The sequence below is a fragment of the Diplotaxodon limnothrissa genome, linkage group LG5, assembly GCF_057381915.1.
Source record: "Diplotaxodon limnothrissa isolate DT_005_m linkage group LG5, D_limnothrissa_male_GT1.1, whole genome shotgun sequence".
NCBI classification, from domain to species: domain Eukaryota; kingdom Metazoa; phylum Chordata; class Actinopteri; order Cichliformes; family Cichlidae; genus Diplotaxodon; species Diplotaxodon limnothrissa.
Genome location: NC_140600.1, coordinates 39,745,562 through 39,772,695, shown reverse-complemented (window position 1 = coordinate 39,772,695; position 27,134 = coordinate 39,745,562). Strand labels below are relative to the sequence as shown.

Below are 27,134 nucleotides of genomic sequence, written 5' to 3'. Positions count from 1 at the left end.
TCAAATGATTAAACATAAAGAATAGATGGGAGGCGGCTGTGGCTCAGGTGGAAGAGCGGATCAATTGCGAGGTTTGTGGTTTGATCCTCAGCTCGACCTGTTTATAAGATGGTGATGCAGAACAGCTGCCCCTGATGCACGAAACAGCTAAACAAACCAAGTCTATTTAAATGTTTTAGACGCTGTCCAGCATTCAAAGAAAATGGCTTTTTACTTTATCTTAGATTACAGTGTGCTTATAGCATGTGGCTCGCGTTACCCACTGACTGCATATGAAAGATGGGTTATTGTGGGGGTGTTGGCATTATCTGCTCAGGTTCTCTAACTTGATTAGTTTCACAGTGAAATTAGCTGTAAAGATCAAAGCTGCATTCTGTGTCAGGCTGAAAACATATTTCTGAGGTAACTTTGGACATTTTTACACGGAGGTCTGTGGAAACTGACACTCAGGACCCGCCAGCCTCAACTGGACATTAGAGAAACTGCTCGGATTCAGTTATGAGCCTGCACTGAAATCGTATCATATGTCTTTAAATTCAGAAAAACATCAAAGAAACTCAAAAGTGCACCAAAGGAAATAAACTCAGACACAGAAAAAAGTGCAAAGAAACAAAATGAGTTCGAAGAGATACAAAATGATCCAATCGAGATATAAAACAAACGCTGAGAGACAGAAAAGATTTTTGTGCCTCTTTAACATCATAACTATAAAGATGTAATTAAAGAACAACCATAAAGAGATTAGAAAGAGATCAGAGATGTTAATGTGACTGCGTCCTTGAGCAACACATTGATCCCCAAATGTGCCCAGATGGTAAGACCAGCTCCTTGTGTGGTCGCTCTTTGCTGTCACTGTGCTGATGGCTAATTAAGAGCCAAGGATGGGAAGTGCCTTGAATAAAAGCTTTGAGACGCCGGCTTCACTTTTAATCCCCGGAGTTTGATTTCTACCCAAACTGTGTTATTTCCCGAACCTCAACCAAGGAGGTGCTTAAACTTGAACCAACAGCGAGTGAAGAAGAAAAGCGTCTTACAACTAAGACGTCAGCATTTTAAAGAGATAAGGTTGGACATTTGATTGTTTTTGTTGTGTTTTTAAATGAGTGAATGCAGTAGTTAGGCAAAATTAATATGAAACTGGTAGCTTCTACCCCCAGAAACTTAACCAGATTCACACAAACACTGACTGTTTAACTGTGGCAACTAAACTATTGTAACAACGTTGGCTTTTACATGTAACAGTGCTTCAATGATCAGTTTCAAACCTGTGATGGAGGCAGAGAGCAGTCGAGCCGGCCGTGAAAATGCACCAGGTTTTTACATAAAATGGTAAAATTATTGATTAATCGCTGAATCTTCTCTCAGCATGTGTCTGTGTGGTCACAGGTCCTCTCTGCACGTCCTCAAAAAGCCTCTTTATCTCTAAAATCCCTCCACACACACACACACACGCAGTAATTGAAAGATTAGAGACGAGATAGTGAGACGGGGAAGTTCTCAGACTCTGTGAAAACTAATTCACGGTATCAGCTTCTGAAGGACGTTGGGAGGACGAACGGACCTCATTTTCACCTGGGCTTAAAACCTGACGAGGGACGGTCTCCATTATTAACCTGCTGAGGGCACGAGTTCCCACGAAGAGGCGGGAGGAAAACTTTATGAATGAAGTGTTACGTGTAACTACATGTATTTATAAAGTGTAAAGGATTCAGACGCACACTTTTATTCCCTGATCTTTCTTGGCTCTTTTCTGGTTTCAGTTGCTAAAAGTTGTTTGTAGCTGTTGTTGTAAATCCCACAGACTGTCTGTGAATCTGCTTTTCAGCCAGCAGCAGCGGCCTGAAGGAGCATTAGCCGACCTGTGAGGCAAACGGGTGTTTACACCTGCAATAACTTCAATATATTTAATGAGGCCCTGAGAAATCTTTGCCTCAGTTACAGGCGCACCATCGTGAGTGGGTGTGAGACGTGTCCACAGGACATTTTTACAGCTGAAAAAATGTTTTATGCTCTGTTAAAAAAACTGCAACCAGATCAGTTTTACAGTCATGTCGGATTTTTTTTAAATTCTTAACTTCATCACACCCTGTGCATGTGCGGCTGCCCTGAGCGGGCTTTTCCCATCACAGCCAGGAGCGTTGCTGGATGAGGATTTGGGGCAAAACCACTTATTTACAGTTTTTTCATCAGAAAATTACATTTTCGAGAGATATTTGCAGACAGTTGAGATGAGCATTGGAAGTATAGAAAAGTCCGGTTCTTCTTGATTGTGTGCACGGCTGATTGTGTGCACGGCTGGTGTTCTTGGCTCTTTGGCTGGTTTCTCCCGTTCTGTATCCCATATTAGAAAATGATTGTGACACAGAAGGAATCTCAACTAGAAGATGATGCTGTCGCCAAAGGGAGGCAAACGTAAGGTCCTTCAGACATAAGACCTTCTGTCACAGCTGCGCTGGCAGACCGTGGGGGTGGACAACCCAAACGCAGGACTCTTGTGCGTTTTATTTACAGTGGAGTAAATAACAAGAACACAATTAATTCCGGTGAGCTCCCTCTTACTCCCGTGTCTCTCTGCACTCCCCGTGCGTGCTGCCCTTTTTGGCTCCACGCTCCTCCTGCAGGAAACAACAGAGGCAGCCGTCAAACACTTACTCCTGCGGGCATACACAACCAGCACGACGCTACACTTAGACACGCACTCACTTGGACTTTAACTCAACGATCCAGCGTCGAGGAGCTCTCAGCTACTCCTATGTAGCTCCCCCGACAATCCTGATCAGCTGCAGGTGTGTGAGGTCCTTATGTGTGGACACACCCACCAGGCCTGAAGGTGCCCGTCACAGCCACACCCACACACACACGCGCGCACACACATGCCTATACATACACAAGCATGGAAACAGGACAGCAGCACAGTGCTGAAAAGACACAATATAATACGAGTCCACAACTGCTCATGGACCCTGGTTCGCTCAGACCCAGGGTCCCTGACACTTACATACGCTGTCAGTTGATTAAACAGCCACCTATCCCACGTGGTGATATGAGCATTCAGCATTTACCCAGAATGCACTTTCCCCCCAGAGTTTTTAGCTGTGAATGATCAGAAACAGATCAAACGTTCAGCGTACCAATGCCTGCTTCTGTTCCTCTACATCAGGGGTGTCCAACTCCAGGCCTCGAGGGCCGGTGTCCTGCAGTTTTTAGATGATCTATCACAGCTGATTCAAATGGCTAAATGACCTCCTCAACATGTCTTCAGTTCTCCAGAGGCCTGGTGATGAACTAATCATGTGATTCAGGTGTGTTGACCCAGGGTGAGATCTAAAACCTGCAGGACACCGGCCCTCGAGGCCTGGAGTTGGACACCCCTGCTCTACATCATAGACGTTAAACTGGTACAGGTTATTGAAACTGGGATATATCCTATGATACTGGTGCTCAAAGCTGGTCAAAGAAAAGCAGACTTTTTCTTTAGACTCTTGGTGCATTAAAAATTAGCTTAACGTTATTCAGCCCTGAAAATCTCATGTGGACATCTCCGCTTTTTTATGATGGCTCAGAACAGACGTAAAAAATGAGGTGAAATGAACTTTGAGGTTCTGTAACTGTAACAGTTTCTCCTGCATGAAGCTAAAACGTTACATTGTTTCATTAAATATATAAAGGTAAATAAAAAGTCTGATTCTGAGAGGGTACGGCGGCTCTCTCTGCTTTCAAAGCTTAACCAACGCAACAGTTAATGTTTCTGTCTCGAGTCGAGGGGAGGACATGTTCTTCCATTTTTACGATTTACAGACTTGATTGTATAGGCGATGACTCGAGGGTTAAATAAATCTGTCCTCTCCTAATTGTAAGACTATTTCAAAAAGGACTTTATTTCTAGACAGAAGTTGGTAACGTTGATAAATTGTGGTTTTATGAAAAATGTGCAGTGTGTTAATGATTTTTGCCAGACAGGAAAAAATATTCTTGGCGGGTAATTTTGATCGCTGGTATAAGATGAACTCATTTCGACGGGTTCCAGTTTAACAAAGCAGGCTCTGTGGACACGTCAGACTGGGACTACTTGAGAAACAGGTTTCATCACAGACATATCAAACATCGTCTTTATCACAGGCGAACAGACGAGTGACCACGAGGGGACGGGCAGAGAAATGGAGAGCGACCGCAGGGGGATTCCCTCAAGCCGTTGTACATGAAGTGTACGTCTTGTGCTCTGAAATCATCTTAATCTTTCCTGCAAAGTGGAAGAAAGAGAGGGGAGATAAAAGCTGCTGGAGGGATGCGGGGGGAGGAGGAGGATGAAAAGGAAAGCAGTGGTGAGAGAGGGGGAGATAAAAAAGAGGGATGAAAGAAACTGCAGCACACAAGGACAGAAGAGCCAGAATCTGTGAAGGTGTGAGAAAGTGAATAAAAGAACACAGTACAGAGTAACGGCAGCAGGAGGCATGAAGATTAAGCCAATATTGTAACAACCTTACTCTGTAGCCACACGTACTTCTTAAACCTGGGTGCAAAAATTAAAGCATTCATGCAGTGTTCACATTTCTCACTGGAACATAAAATAGTCAAATCTGTATCTCACTGTTTTGTATGTTTCTATGCAGATGATGTAGTTCTGTATTTCACTGCCCATTCTGCTCAGCGGCCACAGCAAACATGCAATGTTCCTTTAATCCAGTGGTTCTCAAACTTTTTACATCATTCCCCACATGGCAGGAAGAAATATTTTCATTTTCTAAACGAAACAATGACAGAAAAGCCGAACTGCAACTTTATTTCAATAATAAACTACGGTGGCCCTTTGAGGCCAAACGGACTGCAACTTAAGAGACACCAGCAATAAGAAAAACGCTGCAAACGCACAAAAACACAACGGAAATAGGAAAAAACAGATTTACCAAAACACAAGGGAAGTGTTTCTGGGGAGACAATAACCCGACGGACCAGTTGTAGGAACCAAAATATACTAAGAATTGCGCTGAGAGACACTTAAAAGAAGTGGAGGATCTATCGGTTTTTTGAGGAAAGAAAACATGAGAGGTGTGTTAGCCTAACTATTAGCCTATCACACTTACCTAGCATGTTTTGGTTCCTGCAACTGGTCCGTCGGGTTATTGTCTCCCCAGAAACACTTCCCCTGTGCTTTTGGAAATCTGTTTTGGGGCGCACCTCCGCCTGTCAGAACTCCACACACTTTGAGAACCACTGCTTTAATCGCAGGTCTAACACTTGTATAAAGATGGACTCAGTTTTGGAGAAAGCCGGGAACTGTCCTTCTGGAATTATCCTCTCAGCCCCACGAGTGACTCTGACTATGGCTACAATGATTTTTCAGTATTAAGATCACTTTCATTCGTCATGATTATTATTCACTGATTTTCATGATAAAAGTGTTTTCATTTCACTTCCATGTTGCGCGACTTTCCTGCACTAATCTGATGCACCGTACAGCTTTAAGGACGTCTGAGTTGATGCAACCATCGCATTGTTTTTCTTGCCCTACATGCGGCGTGTTTCCTGGGCATTGAAGAAGTTAGCTCTCTGACTTCTTGCACTAAATCGAAATTCAAACCAGGGATGATGTGCAGGCACATCGTCATCATTAGCGAGCCACTCTGTGTCATGTATTGATATGGCTATGTCTTAAGGTGATGACCTTTGAACCAGATGTGGTTGTCTGAAGGAAGCCCCGTTAAGTGGCTAGTTGTAAGATGGACAGTGTTCAATAAAGCAACATAAAGACCGTGCTTTATGTCCTGATTCAATTCGGAGTGCTCTGCCCAATTTAGTAATAAGGTGGGCACACAACAATGGCAACGAGGACGACACGGACCTGGATTTGTTTTTGTGAGAAGTAGACCCAGCGGCGGCACGGTGTTAGCGAAAAACTTGTGGGCTAACATGGAAAAGTCGGGTATTCAACCGTTCACCTGCTACACTGATCCAGCTATGCTCGGACCAAGATGGACGCGCTGGTTAACATCCTTCGAGTTGTTTGCTGATGGGAAAGGTCTTATTTTGACGGATGATGCTACAGACGCGATCAGACAGCGGAGACGCGTTCTTCTACTGCACATGGCCGGACAGGATGTGCAGGACGTCTTCTCCACTCTACCACAGACGGGAGAGGCAAAGGATTACAGCGCTGCGGTGACTGCGCTCAACACTTACTTTGTTCCTCAAGTGAATGCAGCATACGCATGCCAAACTTTCCACAAATTGTCCCAAACACCAGGTGAGACTGTGCAACAATTTTGTACACGTTTGAGGCGAGCTGCAAAAGACTGTGACTTTCAAGCTGACAATGATAACCAGATACGGGACGCTATCCTGAGTAAATGCACTTCTGAATATGTACGGAGAAAGCTGCTTGAGGAGGGTCCAGGCTTAACCCTAACTCGCACGTTAGAGGTGGCTTCACACTGTGAACGCGTGGAGGAGCAGATGGCGGCGATGAGCGTCGCCGGGGAAAAGAAAGGAGAGGACACGGTCAGCCGGATTTTTACAGCAAAGAAAGAGAAGAACAACAGACCAAAAGGAAAAATGAAAGATGATAATAAAACAGACAGACAGACAGTGTTACAGGTGTGGTTATACTGACCACATGGGCAAAGATCCCAAATGCCCAGCACGAGGACAAACAGGTCACAAGTGTAATGGTGGGGACCACTTTTCAAAAATGTGTCGTACAAAAAGACAAAAGAAACAAAATGTGAATGCTGTTGAACAAGATGATTATGCATTTACTGTAAATGATGATAATGTACCTGAGAAACTTACCTTTTCTGTTGGGGGAATAGAGTTGAAAATGTTAGTTGACTCTGGAGCTACAAGTAATGTGATGGGAGAAAACATATGGGAAAAGCTAAAAGCTGAAAAGATAAAATGTCGCTCATATGTACCCAAAGAGCAGAGGAATTTATATGCATATTCCTCAGCACAGGCACTCACGGTTAAAGGTGCATTCAGATGTGAAATCAAGATTGGTGACAGGACTGAAGAGGCTGAATTTATTGTGATTAGAGGTAATGGTGAACCACTCCTGGGGAAAAAGACTGCCATAAAGTTAGGAGTGTTGAAAATAGGTGAAAATGTGGCGGCTGTCACAGATTTAAAGCACACTCTTAAAGAAAAGTATCCAAAAGTGTTCAAAGGAGTAGGAAAGCTAAACACCAAACAGATCAGCCTGTACATTGATCCAAATGTGAAACCAGTAGCACAGCCACTGAGGCGCATACCTTATCATTTGAGGGATGCAGTGGAGAAAAAGATCAATGAACTAATCGACATGGACATTATAGAACGTGTAGAAGGACCTACACCTTGGGTAAATCCTGTAGTGGTACTCCCAAAGAAATGTGACAAAGATATCAGAATGTGCTTAGACATGAGAAAAGCAAATGAGGCAATAATCAGGGAAAGATACCCCATACCCACTGTGGATGAAATCTTGCAAGGACTAAACGGCTCTGCAATCTTCACCAAACTCGATCTCAAGTGGGGATACCATCAACTAGAGCTTGCCCCGGAGTCAAGAGAGATAACTACATTTGCAGTGCACAACGGAGTATACCGGTACAAAAGGCTAATATTTGGAGTCTCATCAGCTAGTGAACAATATCAGCATGAGATTGCCAATGCACTAGCTGGCATTGAAGGAGATGAGAACATTTCAGATGACGTAATCATACACGCGCCAGACCAGGAAACCCATGATAAACGCCTGCATGCTGTGATGAAGAGACTCTCTGACTGTGGCCTGACACTAAACTCAGAGAAGTGTCAGTTCAACATGGACAGACTTGTGTTCATGGGAATACTGCTGACACAGAAAGGCATTGGCCCGACTGAAGAAAGAGTGAGAGCTGTGGTGGAAGCCCGAGAACCGAAGAATGCTACAGAGGTGAGAAGCTTTCTTGGACTGGTAGGCTTCAGTAGCAGGTTCATACCACAGTTTGCTACACTCTCTGAACCACTAAGACGTTTAACTCGAAAAGAAACTATGTTTACATTCGGGCCAGAACAAAAGCAAGCATTTGAAAGACTAAAGACTGAGTTAGCCAGAGCAGGTACCCTAGCCTATTTTGACAAAGAAGCCCCAACCAGAGTCATAGCAGATTCAAGCCCTGTAGGCTTGGGCGCAGTGCTAATTCAAATACAGAACGGAGAAGAGGTACCAGTGTGCTACGTAAGTCGGAGTTTAACAGACTGTGAGCGAAGATATTCTCAAACAGAAAGAGAAGCCCTAGCACTAGTATGGGCATGTGAGAGACTACATCCATATGTGTATGGCAGGAAGTTTGACCTCATCACAGACCACAAGCCATTGGAGGTCATATACAGCCAGAAATCTAAACCTTGGGCACGCATAGAAAGGTGGGTTCTCAGACTGCAACCATATGACTTTAAAGTAGTGCACATTGCGGGAAAGCAAAACATTGCGGATTCACTGTCAAGACTGCTGTCTGACACCACGTCCAAAGAGACACATAAGCATGAATCTGACAAATATGTGAGATTTGTTGCAGTTAATGCTACTCCAAAAGCACTCACAACAAGAGAGGTTGAAGAAGCCTCTGCTACAGACTCAGAATTAACAGAAGTGCGAAGAGCTATTGAAAATGGACACTTTGAAAAATGCAAAACGTGCACCCATTGCAAATGAACTGTGTGTCATCGGCTACATAGTTTTGCGGGGAACTCGCATTGTATTGCCAGAAAACCTCAGAGCTCAAGCACTGTCACTAGCTCATGAAGGACATTTAGGAATTGTTGGAACCAAACAGCATCTCAGAACAAACGTTTGGTGGCCAGGGATGGACAAAGCTGCAGAAAAATTTTGTAAATCTTGTCACGGATGTCAAGTAGTAGCCAGACCAGATGCTCCTGAACCACTGAGAAACACACTTTTACCGGATGGACCATGGCGAGATGTGGCGGTAGACTTACTGGGACCGCTACCTTCGAACCACTCAATACTTGTACTGATAGATTACTACAGTCGGTACTATGAGTATGATGTAATGTCATCTACAACCGCTGAAAAAGTCATTGACTCTATTGACTGTATATTTAGCAGACATGGGCTACTAGTTACCATCAAATCTGATAACGGCCCACAGTTCAAATCTGAGCTGTTCAGAGAATATTGTGAAACTAATGGAATCAAACATATAAGAACTACACCAAAATGGGCTCAAGCAAATGGAGAAGTGGAACGGCAAAATGCATCATTGATGAAAAGAATCAGGATCGCACAAGCCGAAGGACTTGACTGGAAGCGAGAGCTACGAAAATATGTAACAGTGTATCGCAGCATTGAACATCCAACCACAGGGAAAAGTCCCGCAGAACTCCTGTTCAACCGCAAAATGAGAGGAAAGTTACCGAACATCAGTGAGTCAAAAACAGTGGAGTTGGACGTGTGTGACAGAGACGCTGAACAGAAAGGAAAATCAAAGATTTATGCTGATGAACGAAGGGGAGCTGAGTATTCAAAAGTTGACTCGGGAGACACAGTGCTGGTTCAACAAGACAAAGTGGACAAGTTTACAACACCATTCGACGCAACACCACACAAAGTTGTAAGCAGAACTGGAAACCAAGTCATTATTGAATCACCAACAGGAGCTCGCTATCACCGGAATACCACACATGTGAAGAAATACGAGACAAATGAGACCAGAGAAGGACACTATGACACAATACCTGAAAGGGAGGAAGGTGAAACACCCACAAAGACTGACACCTTCACTCCAACACCACAAGAGGGCTCCCAGGGGCCCGAGAGACCAAGTAGATCACAGAGGGCTAAAAAGATACCCGAGAGGTTTCGTGATTTTGTGGTGAAATGAACTATAATATGTTAAGGTGAAGAGGTAACTTACATTTGGCAAGTTTCAAGTTCATATGTGTATTTCGACATGTATATATTGAAAAAAGAAAGGTACATGTGTGGTGAGACAGTTAGATTATATACTTGTTAGAAAGTAAGACGAGAAGAATGTTCAGTGTTGGAAAAAAAAAGACATCAAAGTTATTACAACTAAAGTTTGAGTCTAAGGAAAAGGGGGATGTCATGTATTGATATGGCTATGCCTTAAGGTGATGACCTTTGAACCGGAGGTGGTTGTCCGGAGGAAGCCCCGTTAAGTGGCTAGTTGTAAGATGGACAGTGTTCAATAAAGCAACATAAAGACCGTGCTTTATGTCCTGATTCAATTCGGAGTGCTCTGCCTAATTTAGTAATAAGGTGGGCACACAACACTCTGTAGCTTTGCTTTCTGTTGCTTTGGCGTTTTTAACTTCACTCGATTATGTTCATTTCATATCTCACTGTCTAAAGTCTTGCATGCCAGTTCAGGAAAGTTTCCCTGCTTTCGAGTCGTGATCGTGTTTCTGTCAGAGAAATGTGTCCTCACATAAATTAATTTTTCTCATTCTTGATCGTGACTTTTCTGTCGGTCTGTCAGAAATAGCACGTACTAATATTGGTCCTTCCAGCTAAAATCTGTGAATACGTCGCTGAGTGTGTCCTCAGCCACGTCTGGGTTTTCTTTAGAAAATGCTGCACGTTTTCTAATTGAGATTCAGGGTTTGTTTTCCTCTTCAGTCAAACAGGAAACGCTGTAATGGCTGCCAGAGGTGGACGGGGTGATTGGCTGTTTCTCCATAATGCTGTGCTGCTGCAAGTTTGTATAAAACCACTGGATTCAGTTAAACACAGCAACTTGCCAGGAAATAAAAATATATAACTGGACCCCGTTAAACTTCAACAGGAAACACAGAAATTTCACACTGACATCACTTCAGTCTTTTCTAAAAAATAAAACAAGTTGTAGAGGAAGCCCTTTACCCGTTACTGACTCTAAAATGACTGGTTTTAAACTTTAGGAGACATGCTGATGAGTGTATAGGTCAGTAAAAATCATTTCTCCTGAATAGAACAAACGAGACAGGAAACAATGAGTCGAATTGGAAGAGACCTCGGGAAGAGGAACTGAAAATGAATAAAAGGATTGACACAAACGGTCGTCAGCGTCTGCTCATTTCCATCTCCATTAGTCTGTAAGTCAGGCGCAGGCCACCGAGGCTATAATCTTCAAACAGAGTGGCCTCGGTAAAGGAAAAAGATAATTATGTTGTGTAATTTGGTTCAAACAGAGTCAAACCAATTACAAAGCTGAGGGAAAGTATTAATTTGAGCTCCGCATTCAGACAGTAAGAAGTCATTAAACACATGACAGCAGCTCTGGATCTCTGCTCAGAGTCTGGCTGTAATAAAGACCCCACATGAATACACGACGTCCGGGAAAACAAGACCTTCTGTTCTCCTTCGTAATTTTACTTTTGATAAGTTGTGATAAGAGCACACGTAACAGCGTGAACTGTAGAACTGGAGCTGTTATTCTGGCTGCTATCAGGTGCTTTAATTGGAAAATTGAAACCTGAATTTAATTGAAAACTATTGAAAAGTCTGTTTTTTCCAGAACCTCAGCTTGTGCTTCGATCACATCCTTCAGTTTTTTCCAAAGACTTCCTGGACCTCAGGTACTTAATCTGAATAAAATCCTGTTTATTTACGTCTGCATATGTGAGCTCTGATGAATTGTTGAGACTTTGTGAGGATGCATCACACCTGGTTCTGCTGTGGTGCATAAACTGTTCTACGTGAAACGACCATAAAACTGCACAAAATGGCCAAAAGTAACACAACTAATGATAACTAAGAAGTCCAAAACAACTACCCAGGTGTGAAACGGCCATGTAATGACTAATTAGCACCTGACTCATGAAAAGCAGTTACATAGAAAATGTGTAACACCCACAAGGAGAGTTTTAGAAATGACAGGAGGACAACACGGCTGTAAAAGATGCAAAGTGAATAAAAAAAGGGAATAAAAAAGGCCAGAAACAGACTGAAATGACCAACAGTGACACAAACTGACAACTAATTATGGCTAAAAGATACTAAATAAATATACACAATGGGACAAATTAAAAAAGCAGAGTTTTGATCCACTCACATAAGGTTTCTAACATGTCGCGGAGCATTAATTGTGCGCATGAACATGGATTGTTTTCACATTTTCATCTCACTGTAACTAGTTTATATGCAGATGATCCAGTGCTGTATATTACTGCCCATTGTGCCACAGCAAACATGCAGCGTTCCCGTCATCACAGGAGCATTAATGAAACAGCCTGACTGCGGAGCATCTCCACTCTGATGGCTTCCTGCTCCAAATTCAACATGTTTGCTTGTTCTCCAGCGTATTTTAGTCTCGAAAACAGCCGTACATTATTTATACATTTGCAGATTATGAATTTAAAGTCGCTTTCTGTGAGACTGTGAACTCTGTGAATTTTGCAGGCAAACAGTACGGCGCGCTCTGAAGTAATCCCCGTCAAGCAGCAGCCTTTGAAGAAGTGGACTTTAGAAACAGGAGCTTTGGATTCACCAGCCTGACAGTCGCTTCCATTCGCCGCCAATTCTGCTTTTGATGTGAGATTCATATTACACAGCTGATGAGTCAACACATCACAGGCTAACTTTAGCTCACTTTGCCGGCGCCTTTGACGCCGTCTTTGGTCTTTGCTGTTTACACTGGGGAGGCTTTGTTCTGATTCAGACAGGAGGGAGATGTTGAGGCTTTCTCAGTAAACTGATTCTCTTTTAATGAACCGGCAGCGACGGCCTGCAGGCAGCACAGAGATGCTCCTGTTTTCTGTTTTATCACCTGATTTCTGAAACAAGCTTTTAAGGCGCTGTGAGTGATGTTGAAAGCGATGCTGCTTCTCTGCTTTGCGTTCTCTAATCTCATCATTTTTTCCTCCTCCTCTTTGTCGCCTCTCCCCTCTAATCATCTTCCTCTCTTTCCAGGTAACGATTTGTTCCTGGTGGCGGTGCACGAGTTGGGGCACGCGTTGGGTTTGGAGCACTCCAACGATCCCAGTGCCATCATGGCTCCTTTCTACCAGTACATGGACACGCACAACTTCAAGCTGCCGCTGGACGACCTGCAGGGCATTCAGAAGATCTACGGTGAGCTCTCGGGTTTAGTTCTGTGTAGGCTGTAGCTCGGGAGGTGGAGCAGATCGTCTACTAATCGGAAGGTTGGTGGTTCGATTCCTGGCTCTCCTTGAGCGAGATACTGACCGCCAAGTTTGTGTCAATGTCAGCGAGAAGGTCCTTAAGAAACGGTGCTTGAGTGAATGGGTTTAAGTCAGTCATTTGTTTAAAGAAACATCGTTAGTTTGGGTTTTTGTCCTTTTAGTTGAAGAACAAAAGATTTTCAGTCACTTCTTTATTTCAGCTTTTCAGACGATTCAACAAACATTGACGTCAGTTTTGTCTCCAAGTGTGAGAAACAAGTAAAATCCCCCAAATATCCATCCAGGTTTGATTTTAGCCAATTCCCTTTTTTAATAGCACATAGACAGGAAGTAGAACTCAACAAATGTCAAAATAAAAGCCAAGAAAATCGAATTTGAATTAAAGACACTTATTCCAAATTATTGAAAAAAATGAAGAGACTTTCCTCTCATAGATGTCTGTTTTGTATCCAGCTGAGGACATCATTCTGTTTACGGTGTACTGACGCCGACAATTTTGGGTCAGGATGACGCAAAATACACAAATATTGTGTGAAGATAAAAGCAGAAGGACCGCGCAGTGAATCGAAATGTAAACTCGAGCGCTCTCGTTTCGTTCTTTTCTTTGCGGCGCTCCAGTTTATCCTCCTACACACTTCAGCCTGCAGCAGTTTGGAATCAGTTTAATGTCAAAGAGTCGGTGAGGAGCAATAAATACGAGTTTCATGGAATATTTGATGGACAGTGTTTGAAAAGTAAAGTTAAAAATATCACCGTTGAACAAAATAATCATGGTTACAATCTTTGTTGAGCATGAAGCTGTGGCTAATTGTGTGTTTGATCTCTGACCCTGCCGACGTGTCCTTGAGCAAGAACGCACAGGACAGAGCATGAGCAACCTGAACGTCAGCATCTCCTCTAAACAGCCAGCGGCTTCTCACAGGGTTTTGGATCGTCGCAGGAAATAACCTCTGCGGTGAATAAAAGGTTTACGACACGTTTCAGGAGGATGAGCTTCATAAACTTTTTATAATTAAACTTTTTATGATTTCATTTTATGAAAAGCCTGCATGCCTTAAGCAGAAGGAAGATGCTGACGTTATAGATGCATGGTCAATCCTGAGTCTGTGCTGTGCAAACGCCTTCTCCGGGACAGAGTGTGTATTTTATAGCAAAGAGGAAAATATATGAAGCTCATATTAGAGCTCTTCACTTTGAAACGAGGGATCTTTTAAGTCACTGCACATTTTCATTTGAAGAAATTTGCCTGCGTTAAATGAAAAACGTGATGTTTTGACTCTTTTCTGCCTCTGACTGGTTGAACAGGTGACTTTACGCTAAAACAAAAACCAGTAAAATTTGAATATGAAATATTAATTGAAAAAGCCCCGAGTGCAGCTGCAGGAGTGTTCGGCGTCCGTCGGCCGGCAGCGGAGCTCGAACGTGAAGAAGAGCCCGGCTGATAAGCAGACCTGAGCCGTCTTTGCCTGGAAAGAAAACGCGAGTCTTTCCCTTTGTGTTTACACCAGAGACGCTGTGTTGCATTTCAGAAAAGGCGCAAAGCCTCGCGTTTCACTGAACGTTTCTAAGTAAACAAAGAAAAGCGAAGGCCTGTCAGCGGCAGGCGCGTTTCCTGACAGGCTTTCTGTCTGCGCTGAAGTAATCACGACAGCTTCTGTTGTAATGTAGTGTAACATTTATTTGTGATGCAGAGACACAAAGAAAAGGCAGGGAAAAGAAACACGTCTGCTCTGTTAAAGATAAGAACATTTCTATCTGCACCATCTCTCACAAAACACCCAGGTAGCTGAAATCTACTGTATCTGCAGCTTTTTTCATCACGCTTCTCTTTTTCTTTGCTTTGGTTTCCTTTAATAATCAAAGCAAGAAGGTTATCTCGGCCCTCAGAACAACTGAGCCTCACATTAAAGGTCGTGATACACAGGTGACATTTGAAGTCAGCGTTGAAGGGAAATACCGGCCAGAACTGTGCAGTCGGCGGTTTTTCTCCGCTGCACTTCATTGTTCAGTGTGGATAACAAAGCCTGTTATTTTATCTGCTCAAAGTTCATCCTGCTGGATGTGCTGCTCTCAACACCAGCCGCCACAACAGCACCGCACTGTTCATTTTACAACGAGACTGTTTCTGTGCAATTTACCGACTCGTGTTGGTACGCTTAGAAAAAAGAGAATAGATTTTCTTTTCCTGTTGGAACATTGAGCGTCTTTGTCATGGACGGATCTGCAACAGAAAGAGTTTCTGTTTGTTTTTTAATAAAAGGCAGAGGAAGTGGAAAAGAATGAAAATAAGACGGACACCAAACAATGCAGACTAAAGAAATGAAAAGGAGAGCAAAGCAACCACAGCAGAGGCCTAAAATGATCTATTTTTGGCTGCTTGGCACAAAACAACAATAAGAAGATGCAAAAAAATCACCAGAAGTGTCACAAAGCAGCACAAAGAGACTCGCAACTAGAAAAACCCAAACACAGAGAGACACAAAGGAAACATAAAACCACACAAAACAACCACAAATAGACACAAAAACACGCACGATGGACAAACGAGATGGGGTGGAATGAGCCGCACTGCTGTTTCAGGCGTCTCGCTCCCGTGTCGATGCGAGGCAGCGATTTAAGCAAACAGATTTATAATCCGAGGTTTTCCTTCTGCCCATAAAAACAAATGAGTCATTGAACCAAATGTACTAGTTGTGTTTCTGCGGTCTGCATAATGCTGTCTCACAGGCTCTTACATAAGAAGTCGTGTTCGCACAGCTGATGACCAGTGACTCATGCTGCTGTGGGTCTTTGAGTCTCAGTGCTCTTAATGATCCTCTGGAACCAATCACGGTGCCCGACTGATTCATGCTGTGATTGACGTGATTCTCCAGGCATCCCCACAGCCATGCTGGAACCCACCCGGCCCTTGCCCACCTTACCCTCTCGACGGACGCATTCGACCTCCGAGCGCAAGCACGACCGGCATTCCCGTCCGCCGCACCCGCCCGGTAACCGGCCCGCACTGCCTGGAAACGGCAAACCCAACATCTGCGATGGCAACTTCAACACTGTGGCCTTCTTCAGACGGGAGATGTTCGTGTTCAAGGTGAGCGGAGACGTAGCGGCGCAGACGCCTGCTGCTGGTCTCTTTGACAGTGTTCAGTAACAGTCGCTCATTTTTGAATTCTTTGATTACTTTTTCACGTTGTTGACAAAGCCAGAAACTTGTAACAGCTGACGAAGGTGACAAATCAAGACAGTTAATGTTATTTTGGAGTGAATCAGTTTTCACATTAGTTTTCTTCCCTTTGATTAATTGGTGAATCTCCAGTAAAATAAAATGATAGATCATTTCAGCTGGCAGGCTGACGTCGTCTCCACAGATGAAGTTCAAGTTTTCAATGAGGTGTTATTGTTGTGAAATCAAAATGACAGGATGGTATTGTAAGATACTGTGCATGCATAATAATTATTAAAAATGTCGTTTTTGCAAGTTGGTATGTGGTTGCTAAGCAATGCGATGACATCATAATATCTGGTAGAGATAAGAGCCTTCAGGATGCTCGATGTACCCGTCTGCCAAGTTTGGTTGCTCAGCTCCCGATCAGGCAGCAGCTCGCAGACAAACAGGCAGAAGATCGATGATTCATCACATTTCTGTTCTTTACGCCCAAGAAAACCTGTCACTGTAGCTTTCCAGGAACTCTAACTCCTGGATTTTTCTTTTCTGTGGTGATTTATTGGGATACATTAAAGACCTGGTATAAAATATCAAACTCAATCTTAATTCTGATTCATCAAAGGTTGTATTTTCCACCACAAATGCAACACAAAAGTTACATTACAACACTTTTAATTGTTTTTAAATAATTTCACATAATTTTTTAACTACATTTCCCAATTTAGGAAAATATATAATCGCATTAGTCCTATTATTTTTATTATTATTTTACAGGTGATTACAATGATGAAGCAAGTAGCACAACACGTATCAAACACGTTGATAAATAATCATCATCATCGTCATCATAATAATTAAAATAATACTAATTTTATATTAAAAAAAAATGTAGGACACAAATTAAAAATATTTTTGAAAATATTCAACAACAGCATTGAAAACACCAAAACAATGTAAATTATGAGGGACTCCATTAAAATAAAGCAACAACAAATCTCATATCACATTAAGATATCTCTACGATAACATAAAATAACTATTTTTTAAGTATTAAAAAACAATTAGACCACTGGGTAAAAGCAGAGCAAAATATTTTAATTTATTATTTATTTTCCAGATTTGTAAATGAAAATATGAAAAAAGGCCAGAACAAACATTTAGTGCCAACTGCTTTCCATCAAATAACAGAAACATTAAAACGTCTAAATAAGAAATATTTAAATGCATCAAACCAATAAAAGTCTTTGATATCTCATCCTGTTAAAGAACCTGAGTGCTCGTTCCAACACGAGCTTATTGAACAGGATGCTGTTGTGTCTGTAATTAATGGCTGTTATCTCCTACAGACGGTGAGTCACACAGCCGTGGGTTGCTATAAAAAACAGGGTGTCACTGGGGGATTTAGATAAAGCTTAATTGAACATTACGGGAGGAGGATGCAGAGTAGCAATGATGTTGGAAGTATGGTTGAAGTTTATGTCTCATAATCATTATCCATAAACGCAGGTTTGGACGGCGTGGTCCAGATTAGTGTTTAGGAAGGTAACGATGGCTTTAACACTGCCAACATTATGGGTTTGGACGCCACCGCGGGGCCGCTGGTGCTAAAAACGACCACTCTCATGGTGCCGTCAGATGAAAGAAGCAGCCCAGTGGCATATGGCGCTATCCAGCCTATGATCATTAGCATCAGCCATATGCTTCCAGTACAGTTAGTAACCAACCGATGCAGCTCTGTAGGCGCTTGCATGCCAGCACACAGCAGGCGTGCACATTTACAGCGTGTTGCATGTAGTAGTATAAACTGTATGGCTTTATTTAATTTTATATTTTAAATGTTTAGATATTCAAAGCACCCAACAGGCCAAAGACTGTAGAGAGATGAGCTAATACCAGCAAGCTTGCCAAGTAACACACACAGATACCTGCACATCAGTGTGACGCAGCATATAAATAAAATATTAGGATGTGGAAGGTCTGTTTGTGCAGTTAAGTACAAAGTAAGATGAATTTTTAGTCACTTAACTGCATTTGAAATGAGTTTAAATCATGAGACTAATTTTAATTCTTAATATAGTTTTTAAATGTGAGTTATAAACAGTTTACCACCTGTAGCGTTTGTATAAACAGGATGCTAGCCCATAGAGACTCGTATCATTTTAATATGGGCGTCAATGAGGACTGACTCGTTTTTGGAGACAGCCTCGAGTGGACATTAGTGGAAGTGCAGGTTTGGGTGCTAAAGCTAATTTTACAGCAAGACGTGATTGATGTGATGCTCCAGTAACTTAAAAAATAACAATTTGATATGACACAAGCAACAAATCCAGTTTTTTTATTTCTCAGAAAACTCATCACCACTAGCACTGCTAAAGGCTAGCTAGCCTAGCTTGGCTTAACCGTTGCCCCTGCAGCCTCGAACTCTTTTGCCTCATACTGGACAGTGCCGAGTTTTTAAAAGTCCAACATGGTGCAGAGTAATGTCACACCAACCAATCGTTAACTTTTGTCTTGTAAAACTTGTAATGCTTCTTTAGCTTAAACATAAATCCTTCTCTGGATCTCACCTACTGTTCTTACAGCCTGCAGTTAGCTAGCTAGCCCTACCTCTGTTTTGAGACAGAATCTCATCCTGAGCAGAAGAAAAATTCATTTTGGATGTCTTTGATATTTAAACTGAATGTTCGAAAAGGTCACAGACTCGTCTGGCTCTCTGTCCTTCCTGCCTGTCAGTGAGTCTCTCTGTTTTCTGTCAGTCTCAGCTGGACCTGTCTGTCTGCTCTGCTGGATTCATTCCCATTGTGACAAAAACAGGAGAAAATCTTCAATCATCACTTAAAACAGGATCCTGTGGCTGCTAGATCAGCGGCCAGCATGGATTCTTGAGTCAAACTAAGTCAGAAATGTAAAGTAGTACTAATGTATGCTGTCGTATTCTGATCGGCTTCCTTTTAAAAACACAAGGCGGGTAGGCGGAGCTCCTGCACCTGAGATGCCTATGCTGGATATGTCCTCTCTGTAATATCATACAGGCTCAAGAGTTTTAAAAGCAGGTTAAACTGAGTGTTTAAAACAGCGCACTGGGATTGCATCTATTATTAGAAACCTCTTTAATATGAACGCCCACCACTAAACAGGAGAAATATGACAGGAAACAAAGAAACACAAAATTGGGCCACTTTAAAAACTCACAAACCCACAAAGCTCATTTTGGTTTTCCTTTGACAAATAAAGTTGATGCCACCTACAAAACAGATGGTGGCACTAACATGTAATAAACAAAACAAAGCTTTTCTCGTGTGCCCCTGAATGACACAGACAAGCATCCAATAAATATCAATAATAGTTAAAAATGAAGCCGCCATTTCCACGGAAGAACTGGGTCCCTGAATGCACCATCATCAGTCAGGAAAACAAGCATCTTTTGTCTCCTTTAAACTGGAGGACGGGGGCACGCGAGGACATAAAGAGCAGCGAGAGCTGGTGGGCGTCTAAAAGGAGACGCTCATTATGGGATGTTTCCTCTGTGAGAAGCACTCATGGCTTCTTTGCTGAATGCAAAGCATTGATTTTTCTTCTCTGTTTGGGTTCAGACAGAAAAGCATTAGCGTCCACTCGATGATGTTAGGCCAGGCGAGAAGCAGTGCGCGTGCGTGTGCACCCGACTTATACTGACAGTTATAGAAAGCGAGGACATTTTTAGGCTGTTCCTCTGTGGAAAAGCACTGAGAGTCCCCACAAAAATAGAAGCACAAGCGAGTGTGTGTGTGTGTGTGTGTGTGTGTGTGTGTGTGTGTGTGTGTGTGTGTGTGTGTGTGTGTGTGTGTGTGTGGTTGCGCGCGCACATCATTCAGCGGGGGGACTTAGCTTGGCTGTGTCCTAGATTCACGAAAGCCAAATGATAATGAGCTCAGATTGATGCTCGCCTTCTTCTCCTCCTCTTCAGCTCCCCTCTCTCCTCTATGCTCGCCTCCTCTTTCCTGCTGCCTCCCCTCCCTGTAGTCCTCCTCTTAACTTGCATAATCATTTCTTTCACATCTCAGTCTCTGTCTCGTCTTTGCTCGTCTTTTGTTCCAGTTATTTCTTCTCCTCTTACCTTCACAGTGGTTTCTGTTGTCGTTCTGAGCTTCTCTCTTTTGTTGAAAACATTTAAACACATTCTCCACAAAAGCTCCAGATAAAAAAATGAAGCCAACTTTGTTAACGATGAGAATATTTGATAATAACTGTTGTGCTTCAGCTGTTACACATTAAGCACTTCCGGTTCTGCTGGAGGACTTCACTGTTGTACCGTCACTAAGGACACATCTTCTTTATCTCTGCCAGTTTTCGCTCTCCTCTCACCGTCCTTTATGACCAGCTGCATGACTCAGATTCTCCTCAGGTCACCTGTAACTCCTTCTCACGCTTGTCTAATTATGGAGTTCGGGACGTTGCCGCCGTTTTAGCACAGCGCTCTGCAGTGATGAATTGTGGGGCTTTTTTAGGACCGGTGGTTTTGGCGTCTCAGGAACAACAAGGTGCAGGAGGGCTACCCCATGCAGATCGATCAGTTCTGGAAAGGCCTGCCACCTCGCATCGACGCCGCCTACGAGAGGACTGACGGCAAATTTGTCTTCTTCAAAGGTATGTGGAATAAAATTTGAGGTATACAAATAGTTTCCTTTTTCCTACACTGACTAACAGTTAATATCGGTGCGTCACAGTCCTGCTGGAACTAGGATTTTATTTCTGAGGGTCCAAACACATGTATAGATAACTGTCGTATTTGTTAATGGCATCAACAGATGGAGGAGCATTCTAAGAGTAGGCACGGGCAGCGATTCACTCCTTTTGCCTTTGAATTTTATTTGACCCTCAATGAAACTGTAAACTCACTGAGGGACATTTGGTTCATGTTGTATTGATGTTATGTGATCTCATTACTGACCAAACTTATTTATTTTGCATAATTTAGCAGCCGTACTAACAGGCATCACACGCTCGGCCTGTTTTCTGAGAGCAGGTGTATAAAAATCAAAAGCCTTACATTTAAATTCAGCCTGCTGTCGTGTTGACGGTCGGCTTTTCGTGCACCACTTCAAATATTTTGAGATCTCTCAGCAAAGTCACGTTATGCTAAATCGTTCTTGTGCCTCTGTGATGGAAACTCGCTGTCCTCCACTGTGTCAAAGCAGCGATCCTTAAGTGTCGTTTACCTTTTTGAGAAGTCGACAAAGTTGCAGGGAGGTAACTCTGTGATGTCGACCAAGTGGTGAGCAAAGTGTGTGCTGCTGCTGGTCCTCTTGTCCTTTCAATGTTGGATCAGTGCATTTACACCCAGAATAACAGTGTTGGGAAGGTTACTTTTAAAATGTATCCCACTACAGATTACAGATTACATGCCCCAAAATGTATTTAGTAACGTATTCTGAATACCACCTTTTTAAACGGTAACTGTAACAGAATACAGTTACTCATATTTTGTATTTTAAATACGTAACAGTGGTACATGTTACTCCCCAACACTGCTGAATCATTTCCACATGAAATTCAGGTCAGTTTCTGTTAGCGTGACAGTGACAGACATCCTGAGGTGCACAAAAGATGATGTTGATAAGAACATCAGCCAAATCTAAATCAGATTTTTTTAACAGTTGTGTGATGTTTACATGAGAAGGTATGCAGAATTAAACAGAGGAATATAAATTCAGGTCTGACTCCTTCCTCCACCTTCAGTCTGAGCTTAAAGATTTCTGTCTCTCATTTTCACTGAGGCTGAATTTACCTGCTCTAAAAAAATCTCTTGATTTTACCTGATAAGCTGAAAAATTCTCCAGAATCTGCCACCTGCTTCAGCGCTATGAGGCTCTGTCCTGCTCTCTGCATGCCCGCCTTCTCCTGATATTTAATAAAGTGTGAAATAGAGAATGGTGTGGCGGCGGGGAGCACCCGGCCCAAAGGCCCCTCGTCCCCTTCCTGCTGACTGTGTCTCTCGTTTTCTTTCACTCTTTCTTACGTTCCCGTCAGCACTGACACACTCTGTCTTTGCATCACTCCTGAGGACATCACGTTCACTTGTGTTCAAATCTTAATCTTAGATTTGCGTCACACTGATGAGAAAAGAGCCAAAGAAACACGTGATTAATGATTAACAACAAAAAGCGCTGCAGGCCGATGGCAGCAGGAACGTCTCAAACGGACAAGGAGGTTCATCCCAGAAAAACGAGGAGTGCGAGGAGCTGACAGTCAAACGGACTCTCAGGAAAGAACAGTGAGAAAAAAGTCACGTCTAACCTTCAAAATAAAACAGGAAGTGCACTGATAGAGGCACCAGGATCAGACCCACTCTGGCTGAGGGTTTTTCTCATTTCTCCAATTTGCCCCTCCTCGTCTCCTCCTGCTTGTGAACCGGAAATCAATCTCAGCACGCCATGTTGGAGGACGCGTGGGCGTGTCCTTTTAAAAGCAGAATCGATGGACTGTTTAACCAGCTCATCCTCTGTTCACGTCGCTGATGGGAGGGGCTGAGCTGGGTAGGATAGCAACACAGATCCAAGAAGCAGTCCTCCTCCTGACAGGATCTGGATGTGTGGGCGCCTCATGCCACAGGTGAAAAGGACACACCTGTGCGACCTCCTCTCTGCTCCAGGTGCTTTTTAGGACGTGCCTCAAAATCAACTGTCCAGATTGATTTACGTGTCACAGGCAGGACGAGAGGAGAGAAAAACCTGCGGTAACCCGACCTCACCCCACTGAACATTTACAAGGACTGAGTGACGGGAAGCTCTGAGGAACGCCGTCACATCATATTTTCATTTGCAATAAAACATTTGGTGACAAATTCTCAAGTAAATGAAATAAAGTGAAGGATTTTCAGCCGTGCTCTCAGACTTTTGGACCCCTCGTTCATCGACGTCTTCTGCCAGCCAGGAGCAGAAATTAATAGCTTTGCTCTGTCTGAGCTCTCAGCTGCTGACTCTCTCTCACACACACACACACACACACACACACACACACACACACACACACGTTGGGTATTCATATCTTGTGGGGGCATCTAATTGACACAAGCCCCTCCCCTAACCCAACCTAACCATAACCTAATTGTAACCCTGACACTTGAATCACATTTTAAGTCTCAAAAATGGCTTCAAACTCGTAGCAAACCTACAAGTCTTGGTCCCCACAAAGATGTGAACACACACTCACACGCACTGCAAAGCTTTATTCTCATGTTTGTGAGGACGAACACATATTTGTACCAAAATGTTTAAATAAGTCTGAATCAAACTTTCCAGTTTAGAAGCCTTCAAGTTAAAGGATGTAAAAGACATTAAAAAAACATCAGAAACTGTAATTTCCTGCTTAAATCTACCCATTAATTCATAATGTACATTACAAACTGCTTTAAATGCCTGCTGAGTAGCTATTAGTGTCTGTAAAGGACATAATTGGGATTCAGTGGCTTTGTATTAATCTTTGTTTTTACTGTGTGTGTTTTTCCAGATGATCAGTACAGGCTTCCTAAAGGAGCGTCTGTCACAGCAGGATATTTAATCAGCCTTTAAAAGGGGCTTCGTGGAGTACTTTTATTTATTTAATGTCTCTTTGCCTTTTCGCCCATATCCTTCTTCCGAACAGTGAGAGCTGAATATTTAACAAAGCTACAGAGCAGCTGTTTTAATCTTTGTTTTCTCGCTGTAGTGGAAATCGACGCTCTTTAACCACGGCTGTTAAATTTCACAGTCTTCTGTCCTGTGCAACCCCACCGCCAAAAACAAGAGTATCTATAAAGATTCTTATTTATGATACGACGCCGGGGAGGTCGTGTTTTCGCCTCTGTTAGTGTTCCTGGCAGCTAGCGGCTTTATTTTGAAACCTACAAAGAGAAAAGCTGGCAGACGGATCGGCTGTCTGCCAGAGAACAATCGATTGTTCATGATCTATATCTGGAATTTCAAATATTAAATAATCATTTGAGAAACTGAGGGAGAAACACATTTTCTCAGACTGTTTGGAGGATAAATAATTTAGTTCAAGTCAATAAAGTTTGAGAGCAGCTATTTGTGCTCAGAACCACAGACTGTATAAAGAAGATGGAGGCAGCCAGGTCGTTATGGTTGAATCTAAGCGTAAAGACTAAACCTGCTGGGTCTGTGGGGCCTGACTCACTGGAGCCCCCAGTGGACATTAAAGGAACTGCATATATGGCAGTTCTGTTGCTGCTTCTGTAAGATCACAACACAAACTGAAAATATTAAAATGCTCACTTACTTCTTCACGCTGGTTCCAGGTGATAAATACTGGGTGTTCAGGGAGGTGACGGCTGAGCCAGGGTACCCTCACAGCCTGGTGGAGCTGGGCAGCTCCCTCCCCAAGAGTGGCATCGACACGGCGCTGCGGTGGGAGCCAGTCGGGAAAACGTACTTCTTCAAAGGGGACCAGTACTGGCGTTACAACGAGGAGAAGCACACCACCGACGCAGGATACCCCAAACCCATCACTGTGTGGAAGGGAATACCGGACGCTCCGCAGGGGGCCTTCATCAGCAGGGAGGGATGTGAGTGGCAGCTAATTATTCTTTTGGTTTCAGGCGTGAGACGAAATCCGGTCAAATTGGAGGTATCCTTCATCGATCTCAGCGTCGCCTCGTGCCCGACGGCAACACTGGAGCTGAGAGATTTCAAAACACGAGAAAAAACAATGGTTTCAGTATAATTTAGTTTTGATTCTGTGTTAATGTTCAAACTTTTCTGACACTGATTTTCGCGCAAGCTGAAGAAGAATTTCTACTACAGATCAAACAAAAGGTTTTGGACATTTGATATTAACGCGTCAGCGTGTCAACGAGCTAAACGAGCTAACCGTGCTAAGCCATTGACGCCGTGCAGCCCCACACACGGGGCGATCCGCGGTACCTCGCTAACAGAGATTTGCCGCATTAATGCATTTATGGCGTTAATGTCATTTTAGCGAGATTAACGCAGACAGCAATAATTTCTTCCAACATATTTACCGTTTGTCTCCTACATTTGTTTTCTTATAAACTTCCTTGAATTAAATTCTATTTTTATGAGAGTTTGACTCCAGTCAGTTACATAATATACAGACATCAGGTAAAAGCAATTTTAATGCAAAAACGTTACTTTTAACATAGCGCTGACAGAAAAATACATCCATTTCCATTTTCCATAGAACTCAGCTGACTGTAAACTGAAGAAGAATTGCAATGCAGAGTCACAATCAGCAGCTTATATTTACACTGAGGCCACGTCCACACGTGCAGGTTTGAAAAATATCTCTGTCCACATGTAAACAGCAAAAACGCAGTCAAACGTTGTCAAGAACAGGCCAAATCCTAGCCGTGTAGAAATGTTGGCCAATCAGAAGTCTAGAAGTCAGGGCAGGAAATAGTAAACAGGCTTTACTTCTGTGCTACTTTTCAAGTCATCATTTCAAATGTCAATAACCAAAAACAGCATTTTGGCTGGTGTAGACTCACAACTTAGGAATGAACCAAATGCATACAGCATGCACAAATTTTAATTTAAAACAATTTCATTTATTCAAAAGCGACGACGTCAGGACTGTGAGAGCGTCTGTGTTGAATGTTCACTCTGACGCCTGTCTGTGTAAATGGAGGGACAGTAACTGTGTGTGTATGTAAGCGTGGACAAACTGCAGATAGATTGACAGCAGCAGTGTTTTGTCTCTATCTGCTAAATCTCCGTTTTCCTCGTCCACACGTAAACGCAAAAACTGAGTTTTTGAAAATCTCAGTTTTCAGTGATCAAAAACGCCGTTTACGTGTGGACGAAAGGTCCAAACGCATATAAAAATCTGCGTTTTCAAAAATACTCGTGTACGTTCGGACACCTGAGTAAAAACCCTGTTAGTCGGCTGTTTATGCTGCAGGGTCATAAAATGCAGCGACAGAGGTGTGAGACACAGAAAACTGTCCATCGTCACTTCCTTTCCTTGAGCGGTGACCTTGTGACCTTGCGGCTTCCTCTGTGGAGTTGAGGCCGATCTATGCGCGACGTGGTGACAGGACGACACGGCCAGCCGGGTGTGGTGTCAAAGATGAGAAACCGTCCTGCAGGGACTTTAGAGGCAACAGACAAATGTGTGCGACTGTGCGTTGGTTTCCTCGGGGCTGTTCGGAGGTGATGGAGCAGACGAAAAGGCAGACGGCACAAGAAGCCCTGTGGGTGTTTTCTGTTGTTGCTACTTCGGCATGTGATCCCCTCACAGTGGAGTCTGTGGAGGAGTAAACATACAGAGCTGGGTTCAAACCGTGTTTTAGTCGCTGCGTCAGAAATTCTTGCTTTGCCAGACGCTGCACATCATCTTGCACAACTTGATATTGAGAATTTGTTCCAGAGCAACAACCAGAGTGATGTTTGACACCTCGTGTCCTCAGAAAAACCTTCAAAGTCAGTCTTTACCGTCGCGTGTGTGCAGACGAGCAGCGTGTCAACATGTTAGAGCAAACGTTAGCTTTTATTACAAACTGGATCTGGTTTGTTTACCACCAGTTAAATGATGATGGGCTCTAGTGACATCATAGCTGGCACATCCAGTAACAACAAACAGGATTTAAGTGACCGTGGAGACGAACTGATCCATCGGGAGGATCCATTGAGCCCCGAAGTTGTTTCATTTTTTAAAGAACGTCCAACCACCTGCTTCTGTTTTTACAGTAAAATCTGAATGCATGACTTTATAAGATGGTCTCTTTGCTGAACTGAAGGGCTGCCTCCACACGCCTGAAGAGGAAACAGCTGATATTTATAAAACAGTAATATTAGTTAACAAATGCACTCTTCTCTTTACGTGTCGCTGAGTGTTTCCTGTTACAGCATCC

At 43.1% G+C, this 27,134-nt stretch overlaps 1 protein-coding gene across 1 annotated transcript in view; it reads left to right on the top strand.

Moving 5' to 3' along the window:
* Positions 1-27,134, top strand: part of mmp24 (matrix metallopeptidase 24) — a 72,618-nt gene that overhangs the window by 43,534 nt on the left and 1,950 nt on the right. The window contains exons 6-9 of the mRNA XM_085354764.1: positions 12,890-13,051; positions 15,996-16,210; positions 20,773-20,911; positions 24,561-24,827. Coding sequence (XP_085210890.1) covers positions 12,890-13,051; positions 15,996-16,210; positions 20,773-20,911; positions 24,561-24,827 — 783 coding nt within the window. The remainder of the gene's footprint in view (positions 1-12,889; positions 13,052-15,995; positions 16,211-20,772; positions 20,912-24,560; positions 24,828-27,134) is intronic.